General features: G+C 31.7%; 1 protein-coding gene across 6 annotated transcripts in view; it reads right to left on the reverse strand.

Annotated features, from left to right (window-relative positions):
* The window catches only part of shi (dynamin-1 shibire), a 74,303-nt gene that overhangs the window by 1,429 nt on the left and 53,228 nt on the right, over positions 1-19,646 (reverse strand). For 3 of the 6 annotated variants that reach the window (XM_089643493.1, XM_089643494.1, XM_089643492.1), the window contains 4 exons: positions 18,160-18,372; positions 16,613-16,853; positions 16,128-16,287; positions 8,900-9,058 (listed from right to left, as the gene is read on the reverse strand). In XM_089643493.1, coding sequence (XP_089499619.1) covers positions 8,900-9,058; positions 16,128-16,287; positions 16,613-16,853; positions 18,160-18,372 — 773 coding nt within the window. Of the gene's footprint in view, positions 1-4,543; positions 9,059-11,520; positions 11,987-16,127; positions 16,288-16,612; positions 16,854-18,159; positions 18,373-19,646 lie in introns of those variants that run through there. The other 3 variants (XM_089643499.1, XM_089643495.1, XM_089643498.1) reach the window with 2 other exon arrangements.

Here is a 19,646-nt window from a genome sequence, read left to right on the forward strand (position 1 = left end):
TTTTTGCAAAACTGACTTATTCCACCTGAAAATTATACTAGGAAATCGCAAAAAACTGATACCGGTGTCAAGTATGTGATTTTATGTCGGTGTTTTATGTTTAGTAAGAGATTTGAATCATAAAGTATAAACACATTGAAAAGTAATAAGATATTCACAATTATTTATGTTCGAAATACGTCTGTTTTGCAAGACAATCATGGAATTATCCTATTTTGCAACCAACTGTCTTTGAATAAGTTGTATTCGCCATATAACTTTCATACTAATCAAATGGGCAGTCATTTTTTCATGGGACCAAATGCTCTACTTCCATTGACTGAAATGGAATAAGCCTGTTTTGATAGTAATATTGGATGAAATAAGACAAGTTTGCACGAAACAGTCATTTTTAAAGTTTTCCATGGGAACATGTAGCTTTTGCAACATCAAAAAAATATTTATTTTTCGGAATAACTTTATTGAGTAAAACCTCAAACTGTAATATTTAATTATTGAAGACAATATTAGCGATTTCTAAACGAAAATCTGAAACAGAAAAATCAGAAAAGGATACGGTCACATCTAGGACTCGAACCCAGGACCCTTGTCTTTCCGAGACACCGCTCTACCAACTGAGCTAATGGGACCCTATCCCCCTCGGTCACTTTTAACTGTATCATACTTCGAATAAGAACTACCAACATTGTCTTCATTTTTTCACCGCACATTTTTATTGGCAACTATCTTTATGTATGATAGCAAGATTCAACCCGAACTAAATGCAATCTAGACAGCGTCTTTTTTTTTTTTTGCCAATAAAAATGTGCGGTGAAAAAATGAAGACAATGTTGGTGCACTTTAAGGTTAAAAAACTCTGCCCACTACAACGACATATCTTAGCATAACCGTAACCATATCGATACATGCAAAAAATATTCTTACTATGAACTAATATGAAACAACACTAGACCGTTCCGTTATCGACCAAGACCCTCAACAAATCCACAGCTGGAATATTTTGCTAGCGGCGATGCGCTCAAACTTACGGTCATAGAACGCTGTAGATTCGTTACAGTGGGCATCATAGGTGGGCATGATGTGGCCAGACTCTTTTAACACAGCGAAATTGATAATCTTGGCGTTTATAGATGACACTGATTAAAATATGAAGATTGTTTGTTGATGGGTGTACATACAGAACATGAATAATAGTTTTCTAATCCATTCTTTAAAGAAACTAATACAAATACAATATAATATATTGTATTGGTAATTCAATCCACTAGTGCCATCTATGAACGCAAAGCTTTGAAATGTTTTAAATGGCAACATCGAGTTGCAGTTGGGAAAATTCAGTGTCACCGTGATTAGAATGCACCATTTAGAATCGAAAAATTGGTTTAACTATGTTAAGTAACAACATCTGAAAAGTCAGGCACTACGCATTTCTTTTCTCCATTTTGTTCTAATGTCAAAAAAATCAAAACAGACTAAACTAATCATATAAACATGGCTAAATGGTTTTAGCTATATTTAGTAACAGGATCTGAATAGCAAGGCACTACCCAACCCTCAAAACCAAACAAAACTAATCATATGAAATTAATAAAAGTGTTATCAGCATATATATTTAAAGCAGTATATAATTAGTTCAGGATCAAAATAAGCAAAGCTTATTGGACAATTTGTTAAAAACGTGGTTTGTTAGACAATGTGAGCTAATAGAAAAGTGTTATATTTACCTTTTATCCATGTTGGTGTAAGCGTGCAAATATTATAGACAAATACCTACGTCACATTTTCTTTGAACACCGACATCTTTATTTACAAGTCGTGCTGTAGAAAATGCATCGACAGATAAAGAGATCTGTTATCGGTCTTTGTGGTACTTTGAAGCATCCTACCCATTCTGTTATTTTAAAAGTTGTTACTTCACAAAACCAACTTAGGTTGGTGTGTTTATTAGGACGGGTGGTTTCACAGAATTTGAACAATTCATCAACTTTCAAAGTTTATTTTCAAATTCTGTGAAGGTTCTATTCAAGTTCTTTCATCATTTCAGTTTTGTGAAACAACTGGCCAATAATGATATAATAACAGAACTTGAAAAAAACTTTGAAATTTGATGAATGTTATATTGTTGTGAAATGGCCAATCAGCGCCAGTTTGTTTTTTGACATCTTTTAAGTCCGATTTATGCGTCAATTTTAGGTCTGTTTGAGGTTTTGAACAAATTGTGATCAGCCGAAAAGCTGTCACGTCATTATGCATGTTAACTGATCACAATTTGATAGAAAGCTGAAAAGGAAAGAAAAATGGAGAAAACTTTGTCATTTTTTATTTCTAATTTGTAAGAATTAATATTTAATACCATAATTACATAAATCACAAGTTGTAATAATATACAGGGTGTATCGGCACTAACCCGACAAACTTTAACCAGCTATTCCTTAGCACATTTGGACTAAAAAATGTTATGGGCACTTTGCTGTCCGGTAGCATTTTTTTTTTCAATTAAAAACAAAAAAATTTAAAATTTCCACACTACATCACTGCCATTGGCATTGCGTTTCGTGTTCAACAGCTGTTATAAGCAAGTATGTCAAAAAGCGTCTTCGCTCTTTCGCACACACTAAATAATAATAGTTAAAAATGAGACGAATGGTGCCGTGCCATTTTGTAGTGATTGTAAAAGTTCGCCAATATATTATCGCCGCGGAATATCATTTCTTTGTATGGGATGACATCCGAGTAATTACCTCAAGTAACTTTTAGCATTGTGATTCTAAACTTTTTATTGGCGAAGACGTATTGGTGGATCCGATTAATCGGTATTGTTACATCCCTAGTTTTTATAAAATATTTCAATAATTCTTTTTCCTGCTTATCTTACTCATTGTGTGGAACCAAATCCTGGTGTTGCTCTCCATCTTCATTTTAATCAGTTCTCTTCAAGACTCGGATTTATAAACTCCCCCTACAGTGTCACCCAATTGGTTAGTTAAAGATATAGCGAGGTTAGGTGATGATGCTATATTTTATTTTGGAAATACTGTTAACTTTTTCACCGTGTTCCTGATAGGATAACGGCTAAGTGCGCCACTTTTCGCGAAATTTGTACATTTTCTATAAAAATGAACACATATTCCGCTCACTGCTAGAAGTCACTACCTAAATTAATTTTTTTTTTTATTTTTTTTTTTATTAATATCAATAGCAAAATTTGTACATTATGTAGGTTTAAAGTATAATATAAGTATATTTTTTGTATTTTTTTCACAGTCCTCCTCACTAGGGTTTCCTGTTCTGAGGCGGCCTGTAGTTTTTCTTAAATTTTTGTATTTAGTTTTGAATTGTCTTTACATTGTCTTCATAATGTTTGTAAGTTGATTATTACTTTGATCTCTAAGCCATGTTTTGACTTTTGTTTTAAATATACTCATTTCGTTTATTTTTTTGGTTTCATTTGGTAGAGCATTGAACAATTTTATAGCATGGAATTTATTATTTCTCTGTCCAAAGGATGTGTTCAAACTGGGAGTAATCAGGATATTTTCGCTTTTTGCCCTGGTTGTGTATTTATGTTGGGCAGTGGAGTATTCGGATATGTTTTTTTTCAGTTTGAAAAAAAACATATCCGAATTATTAATTTATTATTATTGTAAATTAAAAGTTAATTTTAAAGTGTATTTTATCACCTTTCATAGGCAGTTTTTAGTTTTCGAATACATTCAGAAATATTCCATTGATTTGGTTTGTTTAGCTAAGCGGAAATACTCCAACTTTCAGTCATAATATGGCATAGGTCTGAAGAGTTAATGCACTTTTATTAATCCATTACAACTGCTTTTATGTGGAAATTAAACTTTTTTGTTATATTCATATTAATGGGAAAAAAACAATAAAAACTGCACTTAGTAACTTTTAGCAAAGATCATGCACATAACAACAAATGGTAACATTTGTTTCGCAAGAAGTCACCAAAATATTTTAGTGATGTTATGCGTATTATATGTGTATTTCCACAGATTCAAAAGTATTTTTTATTTTTGTGTTTTTGTATAAACAATAATTATTATTGGTATTATATGCACTTAGTCATTATTAGAGTGCTCAATTAGGTGTAAACAATGTGTTATTCGACATAATGACTTATTTACTAAATAAAGCATGACAAAATAGGTAGATTGTTACTTCTAATTCAGTTTTGACAAAAATGGCACTTAATGAATTCTGGTGATGACATAAAAGTATGCGTTAGCGCTGGTTTATTTGCACATACATGTATGCCCGTAGCAGTGTATATGTTAATTTGGCAACACTCTGCTAAAGCACAAAATGCAAAACTAATACATATAGCTCACAGCAGGCTAGAATCACTTCCGTGCATGTAATATATTCAGTTGGGGAAAGCGCATCCATAGGTAGTGCCGGTAATGGAGTGAGAACCACCAGGAGGCGCTGCGTCGAAGCAACGCGTCCCCGACTCGAACAGAACAAGGGGAAGAAGATGAAGATGATGGTATTTAGACGTAAAGAGGGTGCAAAATAAAATGCAATGTTTAAACATGAATTTCCAATGTTATAATTCATAATATTGTGTATTATTCAATAATATTTGCAATACAGTCTACACGCTAAACATATTGTTTGTAAATTTTCCATAATCGGTCAAAACACTCCATAATGTTACTTAGCGTATATATCCACAAATTTAGTTTTCATGGAATGCCTGGGACCCTTGCATACTGGGTTTGAAACACCACCCCAAAAAGAACAAACCTCGCACAGCAGATTCTAATAAGCACAGCAGTTATGTTATCAACACAATGTTATGGGTTAAACACAAGATATCATACAAACGTTTAACATTTGAAGAGAAAATAAGATTGCAGAAGGCTTGACAATATCACCTTCCATAAGTGATTGATTTGAAAACCTAACAATTTTAACCGAGTGTCGAACGCAGTATGCAAACGTCACATTTTAAGTAAATACCTAATTTAATACTTACAAATAAAGAGAGGGAGTAATAATATTAACACATACATTTCTACTTTTATAATACATTTTCAATAATCATTTCCACAAGCAAAATATCTTTTAGTTTTTTTTTATCTTACAACAATCAACAATTTTCAAAGCATTATAATTCCCAGCTTGACGCACCGAGAACGCTAATAGACAATATAACATTAGTTCAACACGGGGAAACCTGTAGCAACGGCAACTACGCGATACTAAAGACAATATTATGTATATGCATTCAGTTCTTGTGAGTCGTTACAATCTATCGTACGGATGAGTAAAGTTCCGTCAATGACTTGTGGAGGAAAATGATTGTGTTAGTGAACCAGGCAACCTCGTCCACCAGTCAATCTCTCGGAGAACATGCCACACAAGGACCTATTCTATTATAATTCCTAGTCGAATAATGGGATACTCCGCAGGTGTGGGGTGGAACTACGTATTCATTGTAACAATTACTACAACTTTGTGATATGGTTTTTTATTTATCATTACTCTCCACAATTTCAATAACTTATTGCAAAACTATGTTTCGAATCACATTATTACGATAAATTTAAATATTACGAGTACTCTAAAGATGCATGAATTTAGGAATTGTATTTGCTTTCTCCATTCAAAACATAGTGTATGAACCGAATTTCGCATAACAGAGAAAACATGAAAAGTAAACTCTAGGGGGATGTTAATAACTGAAGTTATTGGCAAATCGCATCATAACCACGCGAGCGATAGCTATCCAAATTTAGGTAGGAAATTTTGATGAATTATAAATTTATCAATTGTTTTTATAAAACGGTGAAATCGGCAGATTCATTGGCTTTAAACCGCAGTAGTTTATATGTTTCAGTATTAAGATTTGGAGGTAAGATATTAATTCAACGGAATGGCCGAATTGAAAGTTGAACACCTGGAAATCTCTATCGCTCGAGTGTATAATGTTTCATAATTTATCGTTTCCTTTAAGAAAATGTATGCCGCAAAATTGCATAAGTAATCTGTTAGTCTAAAAAGAATTGTTTTGTTTTAATTAATAAAGTGTACACAAATATACAATTTAACTTCTTTGCTAACTTTATTATTAATTTGCAACTATACAAGACTAAATCACATCAATAAGTGAATTTGTGTATTATTTGCCGTTAAAGCACCCAGTGAGGCTCACATTACCAAATCATGTTTTATAAAAAAAAATAATTTAATGTATCAAGAAACAAAAAAATAATTAAAAAAACTTTTTACAGAATCTTTGCCCAGCTTCAAGCTTCATAATATATTTTTAAAAGGCAGAAAGAATTAAATGTACAATGGTTCCATTTTTACAATAATTGACCTTTTTGAGAAAGAATAATTAATAATCCAGAAGTTTCAGTGTCGTTTGTAACTGCAAACGAAAAACAGTAAAGATTTGGGAATATTCACATTATCATAACGAGAGAACGACAAAGCAGATTGTATTCTGTTGAAGCGATGAATCGCATTTCCTTCCGTTCAGCCGATAACCAATAGCGTCAACTTATTTACAATGGTAACGACGATAGATCAAAGATTAATGATTTAATTTATAAAAAGGGATAAAGATATATTTAATATTTTACAATGATTTTGATCAAAACTAGGTGCGGCGGGATCGCTATCAAACCATTCACTCGATCAAACCAATTCGTGTTTAATGACCGATACATATATTGATCGCTATGGTGAAATAGCTGTGATACTTTGCTTCTAGATAATTTAAAATTTAGATTATAGCACGTACTAAGCTATAATTATGATAACACCGAAAAAATTCAAAGATTGCGGACATCAAACGTTGTTTTTCTATATAATAGCTAGAAGCTTCTGCGATCAACGTGTTTTATTAATGTGCTATTTCCATCCCTAACTAGTTTACACCTAAAGCTGTGCTGTTTCACAAATCTACTGCCATCCATTCTCCTTGTGTTCATTATCATTACAATATTTTACAAACAATTGCAGTTATTATCAATCAACAACTTTTAAAACCATCAGAGTAACAATATTAAAAATCTTTTTTTAAATATATTCATAGTTAATAATGAAATTAGTTTATTTATTTTGTAGCTAGCAAATTAGCTGGCAATTATTGACTCAAATTCACGAAATCAACGATGAGATATGAGAGAGCGATAACAATTTTTTTTAAAGAATGCACATCAAGTTAAAGTAAATATATTTTATTAAAATAATCTAATGAAAGAAGACATTCCAATTGTGTTGCTTGCAATTTATTGTGAAAATCGTCAATAAACACAATTTGTGAAAAAATGATGTTAGATAATTTTAAGTGATTTTTGGCAATGTAAAATAACTAACTAAAAAATATTAATTTTTATGATATTCTAGGAACATACATCCTACATCCAATTCTCTATTCATTCACATCATAATATACACAATTAAAATAATTAAATGATAAACAAATCAAAAGGTATTATATTACATTCAACAGTTAATTAAGGGTTAAATTGAAATATTATCATTAACAAAAAGGTTTAAACTAAATCAAACTAAATTAGATATAATTCAAAACATGTTCCATTAATTTCGGGCATTAAACAATGAAAAAAAAATTCTCAATAATTTAAATTCAACCCATTGGATGCCGCATTGACTATGTGAAGTAAAAAAGAAATAACCCACATTTGATTTTTTTTAATAATATCATTTAAAAAAGAAAAAAACAATCTTTGGATATTCCTTTTACCCATCTGACGATTTTACAGTTACTTGAAAAATGTGGCTTATTCTCTTAGACACATCTGGCTGCAGTCAAAATCTATTTCACATAGCTACTTTTGCCTTACAGAAAATATGCGTATAAAAAGAAGTCTAGTGACAAAAATTTCGATGAATTTATTTATCATACTAAATGGAGTTAGAGGCTTGTTTCCTTTGTACAAAACGTTTATTTTACCACAGAGAATGTACTGAAACCTCTGGAAGTCGATATACAAGTATGAAATTCTTAAAACGTTTGTTTTTTGTTAGAAAATTTTAATCACTCGCTTTCAAAGGGCAGATAAAAACTTTAATTCATTATTTATTTAATTAAGGATGCTCAAGTAAAGTAAAACGTACAACATTCTTTCAAACATAATTATTTACAGTCAGGTTAGTAATGTAATACAAACCATACAGTTTGGTAGCACAAGCAATAATTAAATTGGTCAAACATTACAATACAAAGTGTTTAATTTGAAAAGTTTAGTAAACAATTTGACAAATAAATAACGAGAAGCAATACAGTTCCACCAAGGAAAAATGATAACACGACAAAATGCCAGTTTTTTTAGTCAAATCGATACATTTGAAAGAATTTCCTTAATTTTGGTTGACAATAGTTAAATGGTACATATATTAATTTGTGGCTGACAATAGGTTAGTTATGGCATTGAATAAATTGTAAGTGTAAGATTATGCAAAATAGCGGTGCACTTTGTAAAAACGCTTTATTATAGTTATTCACACAAAACAGTAACAATTCATATTATAGGCATTATTAGCTTTTAATATTTTTTGCAGAGGATAATCTAAAACATAGACGCACCGCTGATATAAACAAAAGCATGTAAAAGAGATGTAACTACAATGGAGCTCTCAACGGCACGGCCACATAAAAACTTTATAAAATAATTTTATGTGAAAAAATTGACACAAAAATTTCGATTATTAAAAAAAAACAGGTCACATTAAAACTCTCAACATTCAAAACTTGCAAAAATATCATGTTGTTTGTTTAATTGAGTAAAATAAAGATGTCTTTTAGTTATTCAGATTATCCTCGTAACAAAGTGGCCAACATCAACAACAGCAGCAAAAAATTGCAGTTTGTGATGTGCATTCATTAATCTGTTTGTTTGTTTACTTGAAGCGGGCGAACGCATTGCCGAGTTCGCTGATGGCCGCGTTGGTGACGGCCTGGCCCACGGCCTGGTTGACCTGCTGGCGCATGTGCGGAGGCATCTGGTTCATGGCGGCCGCCGCCATCTGGGCATTGCTGGCACCGCCCCCACCACCCGGACGCCTGCATCGTAATATGGATTGGTTGATTGTGCATGTTATTGGATTGTCACTAGCTTTTACAACGCCTGTCACAAACTGCATTTGATGTTAAGTAGGTTGTATTGATTGAATGTGGTTGTATTCAAACTGTCACATGGTCAATGTGTATTGATTGAATGTGGTTGTATTCAAACTGTCACATGGTCAATGTGTATTGATTGAATGTGGTTGTATTCAAACTGTCACATGGTCAATGTGTATTGATTGATAGAATGTGAATGTATTTGGACTTGTCACAAAGAAATTTAAGTATGGCAATGTGTATTGATTGAATGCGGGTTGCCACAAGGATTTAAGATGCTGCCACAAAGTACTGATTGAATGAGGTTGTATTTAGAATGTCAAAAGGTTTAACAACGCTTGTAACTAAACCGTGTAAGATTTATTGATACTTATAATGTGAATTGTCACAAGAATCCTCATGAAAAAAGGGGCCAGTCGGGTAACTTTGTGAGATGTGACATATTGATTTTAATGTTGCAGTGTTTCATGCATTTTTGTCAATATTTAATGTTACATACATTTCAAACCACAACACTTGTTCTTGGTGGAACTTTACAATAATAATATGATAAAATATAAATATTTTGATATAAAATGCAGAATATTGTAATGTCATGTTAATAATGATGATTCTACAGTTATATGTATGTATTACATTCAAATTAATACAAAGATTAATATAGAATAAGAAGGACTTTATACACATTTTCTTAATGATATCATACATCCAAATTGAACAAAGAACTATATTTATTTTAAATCATACAATGTACTAGAATAATACATAAAATTATTAAAGTTTTTCATAAGATTTTGTATTGAAGGGCAAGAATATAAAACTATTTTATATTAGTATGCAAATAAACCACATAAAAATGCTTAATATTGAGGATTAATTTAAAGGGGCAAATAAATGTTTGGGCATCAAATCGCTATGTTTTAATTTCTAAAGTCAAAAAGCTCAGCTTGCAGTTTGCATGTCAAAAGTACATTATCAAAACTCTATTCACCGAGAACAAATTCATTTTAGAAGCAAACTAACGAATGTCGTAAAAGAAAGTAACATAATGCGTTTTATCTATGCCTGATGTTAAACAACTTCCAAAAGGAGAAGGCTTCAGCAACAAGTCTAAACTGAAGGATATGTCTGCTTTAAAGTTGTTAAATACACAGTACTTAAATACACAGTACATTCCTGTTGACAAATTGACTATAACATTTCAAAAGACAATAGTATTCCGGGTATATAAACAGTTAATAGCAATAAGATATTCCCTTAATGTTGCAAGCCACTCATTTGACAAATTGAATATAACATTTCAAAAGACAATAATATTCCGGGTATATCAGTTAATAGCAATAAGATATTCCCTTAACGTTGCAAGCCACTCATGTCCAATTTACCTATCACTTTTTTCTCCATGAACAGAATAATATAAAAGATTTGAAACTATTTTTTCACCGTATTCTAAGATAAACTGAATGATATTTTTATGTAAAAAATATAGTATTTCGATGACTTTGCTATGGAAGACTTAGACAGCGTATAATTTTGACTAATGGGGTGGATTTATAAAAAGAATTTTGAATACTAATTTTAATGCTTTTGATTATATGATCAAATTAATCACAAACTTAAATGAAACTTTGTTTTTAACCATTAATTAATTTTATTTACCAACCGGTTTGGCTTGGTTCAAGCTTCATCTGGGTAAAATTTAAACAAAACAAATAAACATAGTGTAGGCAAAATTTTAACCTGACAAAGTTTTCCAGTTGGTTAATAAATTTAAATAAATTAGCGGTTAAAAACAAAGTGTTTGTTTCATTTAACAATATGCCAAGTGTTTGATATAATGATAAATTTGTATAATATACAGCAAAATACATTTTTTCTAGATGTACCTACTGATTTTACATCAAAATTGTTGTTAAATTTTGTGAAACATTATGATAAAAAATTAACAAAGTTTTTGTCAGCAATAATAATTACATTAATAACAATAAAGAACAGAATTTTCTCTCGTGCAATACTAAAGACTAAATGGGTTAAGTAGTTGTAATTATATAGTTAATTATATCATATATTATACATACATATTAGCAATATGTAAACAAACTTCAAAATCTGCATTCAAAAATATGTAGTTACACACGTGTCATATAGACATTTTTTAATACTGTAATTGGAATACCAAAATACTGAATTTGCAAAGAAATACAAGCAAATCAACTCTCAAATGATTGCTTATTTGGAAATTAATTTTTAGAGGAGTTTCATTAAATAAAACGCTGTCACTTCGTTAACATCACATATAATATACAAATACGCCAACTGGTTTCGACAAAACTTTGTCTCTGTTATGGCAGAAATAAATGTTTATATAATTATGTATATATATATCATTACGCAAAAGTAATTTTTCTGAAACCGGTTGGCAAATATGCATAAATAAAGTAACATACACAAAGTTACAATGTTTTATTAAAATACATAGTGTTGAAAGACATTAATTTATTTGATTGTTTTCACACGTAATCTGCTTAACATTTCAAAAAATATTTTTTAAACTTTGTGTTTTTGAATTATTATTATTAACAGGCACATCTAAAAATGTCAAAATTCAACGCTATCTATTGAGAAACAGTGCAAAAATATTCAATAGATCAATTCAGTATTTTAAAGGAATGACGATATAAGCGCCCATTGCAGGTTTATGATATATATGCATATATCCAATGCAGATGTACAAAATAACCTTGACATTGTAGTTTAACAATTTGGGAACACTGGCGTATGGCGTATAGTACAGATCTATTGCGTGGCCGGTTAAAACGCGTGTAAAAGTAAACGTTAGTCTTGGTTGGGTTTGTTGTTTAACGCCGTCTGAAACCAAACGGATTTACACATGTTATCTATGGAATGAAGTACATTGTCTATGGATTTAAGTGATTTCAGCATTGTCTATGGATTATATGAAGTAATGCGAACACACTATATAAAATTAAATCATTTATTGAGATAACAGAAATTTAAGGGTTGTTAAAAAAATGCGAAAATTATAAAGTTCAAAGATGTGTAATTCTACCAATTCATTATGTTTTCATATATAATTTTAACAAAGGCAAATAATTGTCGAAGCACACTAGCTTGAATGCGAGTCAAATGTAAAAGTATTTAAAAAAAGTTAATTCTGCTTAGATTTACTTAGTGATGGAGTGTATTCGGTATTTGCCGGAAATAACAATTCTACTTTGTATTTGCTCAGAACTAACAAAACTACTCTGATCTCCCATAACTGTATTTGCTCAGAACTGACAAAACTACTCTAATCTCCCATAACTGTATTTGCTCAGAACTAACAAAACTACTCTGATCTCCCATAACTGTATTTGCTCAGAACTAACAAAACTACTCTGATCTCCCATAACTGTATTTGCTCAGAACTAACAAAACTACTCTGATCTCCCATAACTGAATATTGTGTTCTATATGTGCTCAGAGCTGATACAACTACTCCGCATTTGCTCAGAACAGACAAGTCCGATCTCCATTTGCCTAGAACTCAATACTAATTGTACTCTGTATTGGCTTGGAACTGACAAATCTATTCCGCATTTGCTCAGAACTGTCCAGAATTGACGAGTCCGCTCCGTACTTGTACAGAACTAAAGCATAACCAGACTTTTGCGACATACGTATAATAAATTTTAAGATTTTGAATCTCGTAAATATTCTAGATCACATTTTGAGCAAAAGTTTTGCTAATATCAAAAGCAGATATATTTAATGCTTTAGCAAGGCACTAACTACATTTAAAGTTTTTTGACTAACTAACTTTTTTAAAGGCGAAAAAAGGTTTTCTTAAATAAAATTTTAAAAAAACTTAAAAGTTGTGAGGTGGAAGAAATAATAATAAAAATAAATTAAATTATATTTATATAAATACTTAGGAAGACAAAATATAATAATGAATACATTGTAATAATCACAACATAATTATTACAACATTACAATAATATCATAGAAAATAAACAATATCGCCCAAAACACTTGAAATCACAGAAACAAATATATAAAAATAATGGAATCTAAAATGAAATTTTAATTATCAATACTTATTCTGCCAATTGAAACATATATCAGCACAAAATAAGCATCAAATGTGATTGCATAGACAAAACCAAAAAAGAAATGACACAAATGAAAATACAAAATGCTGCTTCGCTCTCAGAATCTAATAAAAAGTGACTTTTAGCAAATGGGCGGTACAATTTACACAGTGGTGACATAGATAAATGTTTTTTAAATGGTTTTCAGTGATCCAATACCAAAAGCATCCAATACTTACATAAACATGGTTTTGAACTCTGAATCTATAGACTTTGAGTGATCTACTGTTGGGATTACATAAATGATTCATGTAAAATAGGATTCAATCATCGAAGACAATATTAGCGACTTACAAAGGAAAATTTGAAAAAGATTTGGTTGCATCTAAATAAATATTCATCGTAGACTTGGTAGAAAATTCAATAGATGTCACACATCAAAATAAAAAAAATGGATATGTTTATCCAAGACACCATCTAGATTGCTTTTAGTTCAGGAAGAATTTTGCAATGCTGCCAATAAAAATATAGGTTAAGAAAATGAAGAGATGATGGGAGTTCTTAGTCGAAGTATGATACAGTAAAATTACAGAAGGGGATAGTCAAATTAGCTCAGTGGTAGAGCAAAGTCCCGGCACGGCTAGGATCCTGGGTTCATTTCCTAGATGCGACTGAATCTTTTTCTGATTTTCCTGTTTCATATTTTCGATTTAGAGTCGCTAACATTGTCTTCAATGATTAAATATTAGAATTTTAAGTTTTATTTTAATCATTGCGTTATTCCAAAAATAAAAAAGTATCAGTGGAATAATTTTAATCCCAAGGCGAATTTGGTTGAATCAATAGGATTATTAATTTTGTGTGAATTTTAGCCAATTTTATTTCAACAAGCACCAATCATCATCATGAAAAGTTGCTAAAATAAATAAATGAATAAACTGTTAATCGGAACGTCTGCGCAGCCTTTTTTAAACAAAACTTAAAATTGGATTTGATACCAAAATACCCAACCAAACTAAATAATATATTTTTCAACCAAAATGTATAGCTAATATGTAGTACTGATACATGCTACTTATTTGTGCTTAAAATTATGATATATATAGGCCATTAAACAATTCAATTTTTCATCATTTTTATACGCAACATAAATTTTTTTTTAAATCTTACTCTACCTACCGTGTTAATATAATGAAAAATTGTAATTGAAGCGTTTTTTGGGTAGAAATTTTAATTTATATATGACAAATTTGTGTTTCAATATAAATCGGTCGTTTTTATTTTAAATTTACGCCAGTTGAAATGCTTTTCAATCATTTTATTTTAACATATTTACTAACTAAATAGATATTTTTTTTATATAATTATCATTAACTCACAAATAATTTCCAAAGTTGCATCTAAAATCATGAAAAATTGAATTGTTTATTGGCCTATATTTTATAATTTGAAACACAAATAAATAAAAAAGCACATATCCCTACAAAATATTTGCTATCCCTTTGGATTAAAAAAATATATATTTAGTTTGGTTGAGTATTTTGGCCCCAATTCCAACTTGTATGAAAAGGGTCACGTAGCTGTTCCTCTTACTTCATCTTAACAAAATAATTTTTTCAATTAGATATAAGGCATTTCAGGATCAGGTTAAACCAATGATAAGGTACAGTAAAAAAAATGATAAAGTTCCACCAAGTATAAGGTTAGTAGTAAAAGTAAAAGTACAATAATGAATGGTGGATTGCAACAACAACTCAAGGACAATAATGAAATATTTAACAGTTAAAACCTTCACCAAATTACATCAGAGTATCTACCCTAAACAATCATTTATATGGTAGTCACGTTACTACATGAACGTTGGCAACACTCGCGGCTAATCTCACAGCTGTCAGTAGACCTCTAAATGCATTTCGTCACTAACTGACCAATGTAATGTGGCTAGCGTATAAATGATTGTTTATGTTGGTGGGCCAGTGTGCTTTTACCCCGATAACGAATTATGCAAAAGGAAATCTTGATAGAAACATCAGCTTTGAGATATAAATGACTAGAGAGGTTTTATGTAAACATAAACATGTATTGTCACTACACTGAATTAATGGCAATATTGAGCTAGTATTGTGTTGTAATCATAGATAATAGAAACAAAAGGAAAAATGGCATGGGAGCGTGCCTATCACAGCTACGCAATGAAAGTTATGCATTTGGTTGTGAAGCTAGAAACAAAGGCGGAGTGCCGCTGCGCTTACATGTCGTTTGCAGTAGTATGGGTAAACAACGTTGGCGATACGCGTTGTGTTGTATTGTTCATGGCCCATTTCCCTTGTTTTGTTCATCTATGATTCTAACCAATATTGCCATTTCTTGCTGTGTTTTTGTTTGCACAGGTTTCAGAAAGAACTAGAGAAGAATCAATTGGCAGTGTTAATATTGATTCATATGGAGAGGCTTTAGCTCTCTTTACAATTCGAGGGCTTAAAATCAAACAATCTTATCTACAAAAAGACATACCAATAATTAGTACCTATATATTGGCATGTTTTTTTTGTAGATAAAGTTATTTGACTTTAGAACTATTTGTATATTTTTTTGTAGATAGTTGTTTGATAAGCCCTCGATTTGCAATAATTATTATGTAGGGATTGATCGCATTAAACGGAATAATAAATAAAATCCCTGCCAAGCTTTCTGTTTTAGAATTTGTATGATACACCTTAAAGACTTGTTAAATACACAGACGTACATTGTACTAAATGTACAAATTTCACATAGATAGTAACTGGATAAAACAGAACAGTGACAAGACAGAACATGATAAAAATAATAGGTTAGTTTAGACACTATTCTTCATTGTTCTCTGTTGTCACTGCCCTGTTTAGTTATGGAATCCCTTATAGCGGTATAGTACTCACGTGGGGATGAGTGGGGCGGGCAGGGGTTGTGGGCGTCCGCCGGGCACGGGGGGGGCGGCGCCGCCGGGCCGGGAGGGCAGCGGGGGTGCAGGGCGTCCGCTGGCCGGGGGAGCAGGGGCCCCTCGGTTTCCGGAGCCACTGCCCATGCTGCCGAGGGAGCCTGGATATAAGTAGACAATAGTTCATAACCACTCATTTGGATAGCTGTAGGCAGGTGATTTTTATGAATTAATTTTGGATTTGCCACTATCTATGTTTTGTACATCGAATTTTGTATATAGACGCCAACGCCATTTTAAATTGTTATCTAAAAATTGAACATTATGTTTTTGTAAAATGTACCATCTTACCAGATGTATTTATAAAAATTAAATGATATTTATCCTTTGTAATTTCCCAGGATAACTATTTATATTCAGAGAAATGTTTTTTTTTATGCATAAAAAAACAATGTATGCAAGTGACGTAACGACTACGACTAATACCTTGGTGAGAGGGTGGAGCTCCCCTGCGGGGCCCTCCGGGGCTAGGTGGGGAGAGGCGCGCGCTGTCCACACCTCCCTGCTGGGCGAGCCAGTCGTTCTTGACGGGCGGGGGCATGGGCGTGGTCACCGTGGCCATGGAAACGTCTCCGATGATGCTCAGTGACTCCTTGCACGTGTGGTACATGCGCAGCATCTCCTCGCGCTTCAGGGCCTCCTCGGGGCTCTCTTCCATCATCTGGGCCTGGGAGGGGGGGGGAAATATACTCAATATGAATACAAACTTACCGAGGAACCTATTATGCCACATTTAATTTTGAATGTCACTATTATCCAATGACAACACAGTACCTACCTAACTACCCCTGAATAAAGCAATGACATACGTCAGTAATATTATGATGTATGAGCAAGGTTTTGATGTAATATCATAAGTTTGTTTAGTTAAAGCGTAGTCCTATGAAGAAAACATTAAACATCGGTTGACATCTACGCAAAAAGTTTATAGGAATAGACAAAATTAAAAATTTAATATTAAATTTTTAATATTACTTAAAATTCTACAATCTAAACTCTGTTATGTTTCAATAATAAATGTAAATAAATTGAAACATCAATAATATTTATTTTATAATAATATTATTATTTTATTATTTGACCGGTCAGTGGTTGAGTGGGCATAGCGCTTGGGTCTCACCCGAGCGTCGCGTGTTCGATTCCTCGGCTGGCTAAGTCCTCCATCACAACACAAGCAACATTTTCGGCTTTCTGTGGTGGCAGTAGGAGATTTTCAAACATTGTTGGGTTATTCGTAACCTGGGAATGTTTGTCTTTCTTTTAAAAAAAAATAAAAAAAATAGTCTTCCCGAAGAATTAAAAAACATAACAGATTTGGTATTATTCAAGAAAAAAGTAAAATTGTATTTCAAAAACTGAACATGCGTAACATCATTAACAAAATGCAGTAACTTCATTTCGAACCATATTTATATTTTTTGTAATCTTACCACAACCTTTAATATCATAAACTCTTTGATATGTATTACTTTTTACTCCTACACCAAACTCAAGAGCGAGTTCTCTTTATTGGTGTAGAAATACTATTCACTATGTATTTTTGTAACAACATTATAAATGTTTTAATATGTTATGTATTATAAAAGAATAAATTGTGAAAAAAAAAATTTCAATGGTTAGGAACATAATGTGTGAAAAATCAAATTTAAAACACTTGTGCAATTTTCATTACACAAATCATCTTACAGACAATCAATAAGATAGTACAACGTTTTTGTACCATAAAAAAGTTAAAATCGTAGTTGTTAATGTAATTTTTTATCAAAATTCATCAAGCTAATTTTCACACAGCTCTGCGTATTTTCACATTACAGGTTAAAGCATAACTTGCACAAAGTGTTTTTTCCTAAAATAATAAAATTAGCAAAGCAGATTACGAATTCTTTTAAATATACACTTAAGTTGATATTTTACAATTATATCTTATTATTTAAGTCGTCTGCAAAAATAATTAATCAAAAAAGAATAATCACCTGATCACCGGAAGCGTAGAGATGTGCCAACAGCTCTCCGTTAATGAAATCCTTGGCATTGTTGATGATCAACATCATGATGGTCTTCGGCACCAGATCGCGAGTAGTCTTGGTCACAATGCGCATGTACGAGTCTACCAGGTTCCGGATCGTCTCCACCTGTCTCTCGAGCTGTGGATCCATACTGGACGTGTTCTCACTGTCACCGTGAGACTGTCATCGCAATCACCGTGCAAAATTATCCAAATTGATGGTTCCGTGTTATAAAAAACAATTGTGACAAATGAGCCGCAATCAATTAGTAGAATGATTTTATGATTGGTGTAATTAATTAATTTTGTTTTATTTATTTTTATGTTTGTTTTCCAGTGTTGGTGTTGGTCCGAGGCAGCGTTTGTAATGGAAAAGGAAAGCAAAACAAATTAATTAGTTATTGTTTTTTGAGTGATTATTTTTTTTAAATAACAAATAACATGTATGAAAAACAAAGAACAGGCTATCGTTATGAACAGATTGAAGGTAAATTTCAAATGATGTTTGATAGACTTTCAACAGACATTCTTATTATAAACAAAGAAATGCAATAATATTATTATGAACAAAAACATACTTTTATATAGAAATTCACAAATGATGTAACTATTTAATACAGACTATATATATATATATATATACTATGAATGTTTTAACCGCTCGAGCGATGGGGTATGGTACAAAATAAATGCCTTGAGCGATGGAGATTTCAGGGCATTGGCATATGAATTCAGCAGCGTTCATTCAAAAAATTATACCTCCGAATATTAATATGGAAACATATAACAGCTTACTGTGGTTTAAAGCCAATTAATCCACCTGTAATTGTAGGTTTTATAAATATAAATTCGAAAAAATAGTCCACCTAAATTTAGGCAGCCATCGCTCAAGGCCTAGAGCGATGAGACCCAAATATGGGCAGCCATCGTTCGACTGGTTAAGAAAGAAATATTATATTTTCATAAAAAGACAGAATGTTTATTTAAAGTTTTGTTTTAAGTTCATGCACTGTGTGTGTATTTTATTATTTAAATTCCATGCACGTTTTGTTAACAGAGTGAATGACAATATCCAATACAAAACTTTTTAGGATCGCTGGCCACGCTTAACACAAATATTTTTTTTGAAATTACACTTTGATTCAAATTAATTACTATAAAAGCCAACTATTTACGTCCGGGGGAAATGGAAAATACTGCATTAAAGTTCCATTTTTTTTTTAACAGTTCGTCCAATTTTCTTTTCTTGTTAGAAGTATCTGTATTGAGCGTGGTCAGCGATTCTAGAATTGTGAATATATTATGCATTATGTATTATATTGTGCTGGTATTTTAATGTATTTATGTGCATTTTTTTCTTCTTGTACAAGAAAATTCTTGAAGTGAAAAAATAGGTTCCACTTTTGTCAGTCCAATTAGTCCGATTTGACCTCCAACACTCTAACGCACATGACC

This window comes from Hesperophylax consimilis, chromosome 19, assembly GCF_061612785.1.
Source record: "Hesperophylax consimilis isolate HC1 chromosome 19, BYU_Hcon_1.0, whole genome shotgun sequence".
NCBI classification, from domain to species: Eukaryota; Metazoa; Arthropoda; class Insecta; order Trichoptera; family Limnephilidae; genus Hesperophylax; species Hesperophylax consimilis.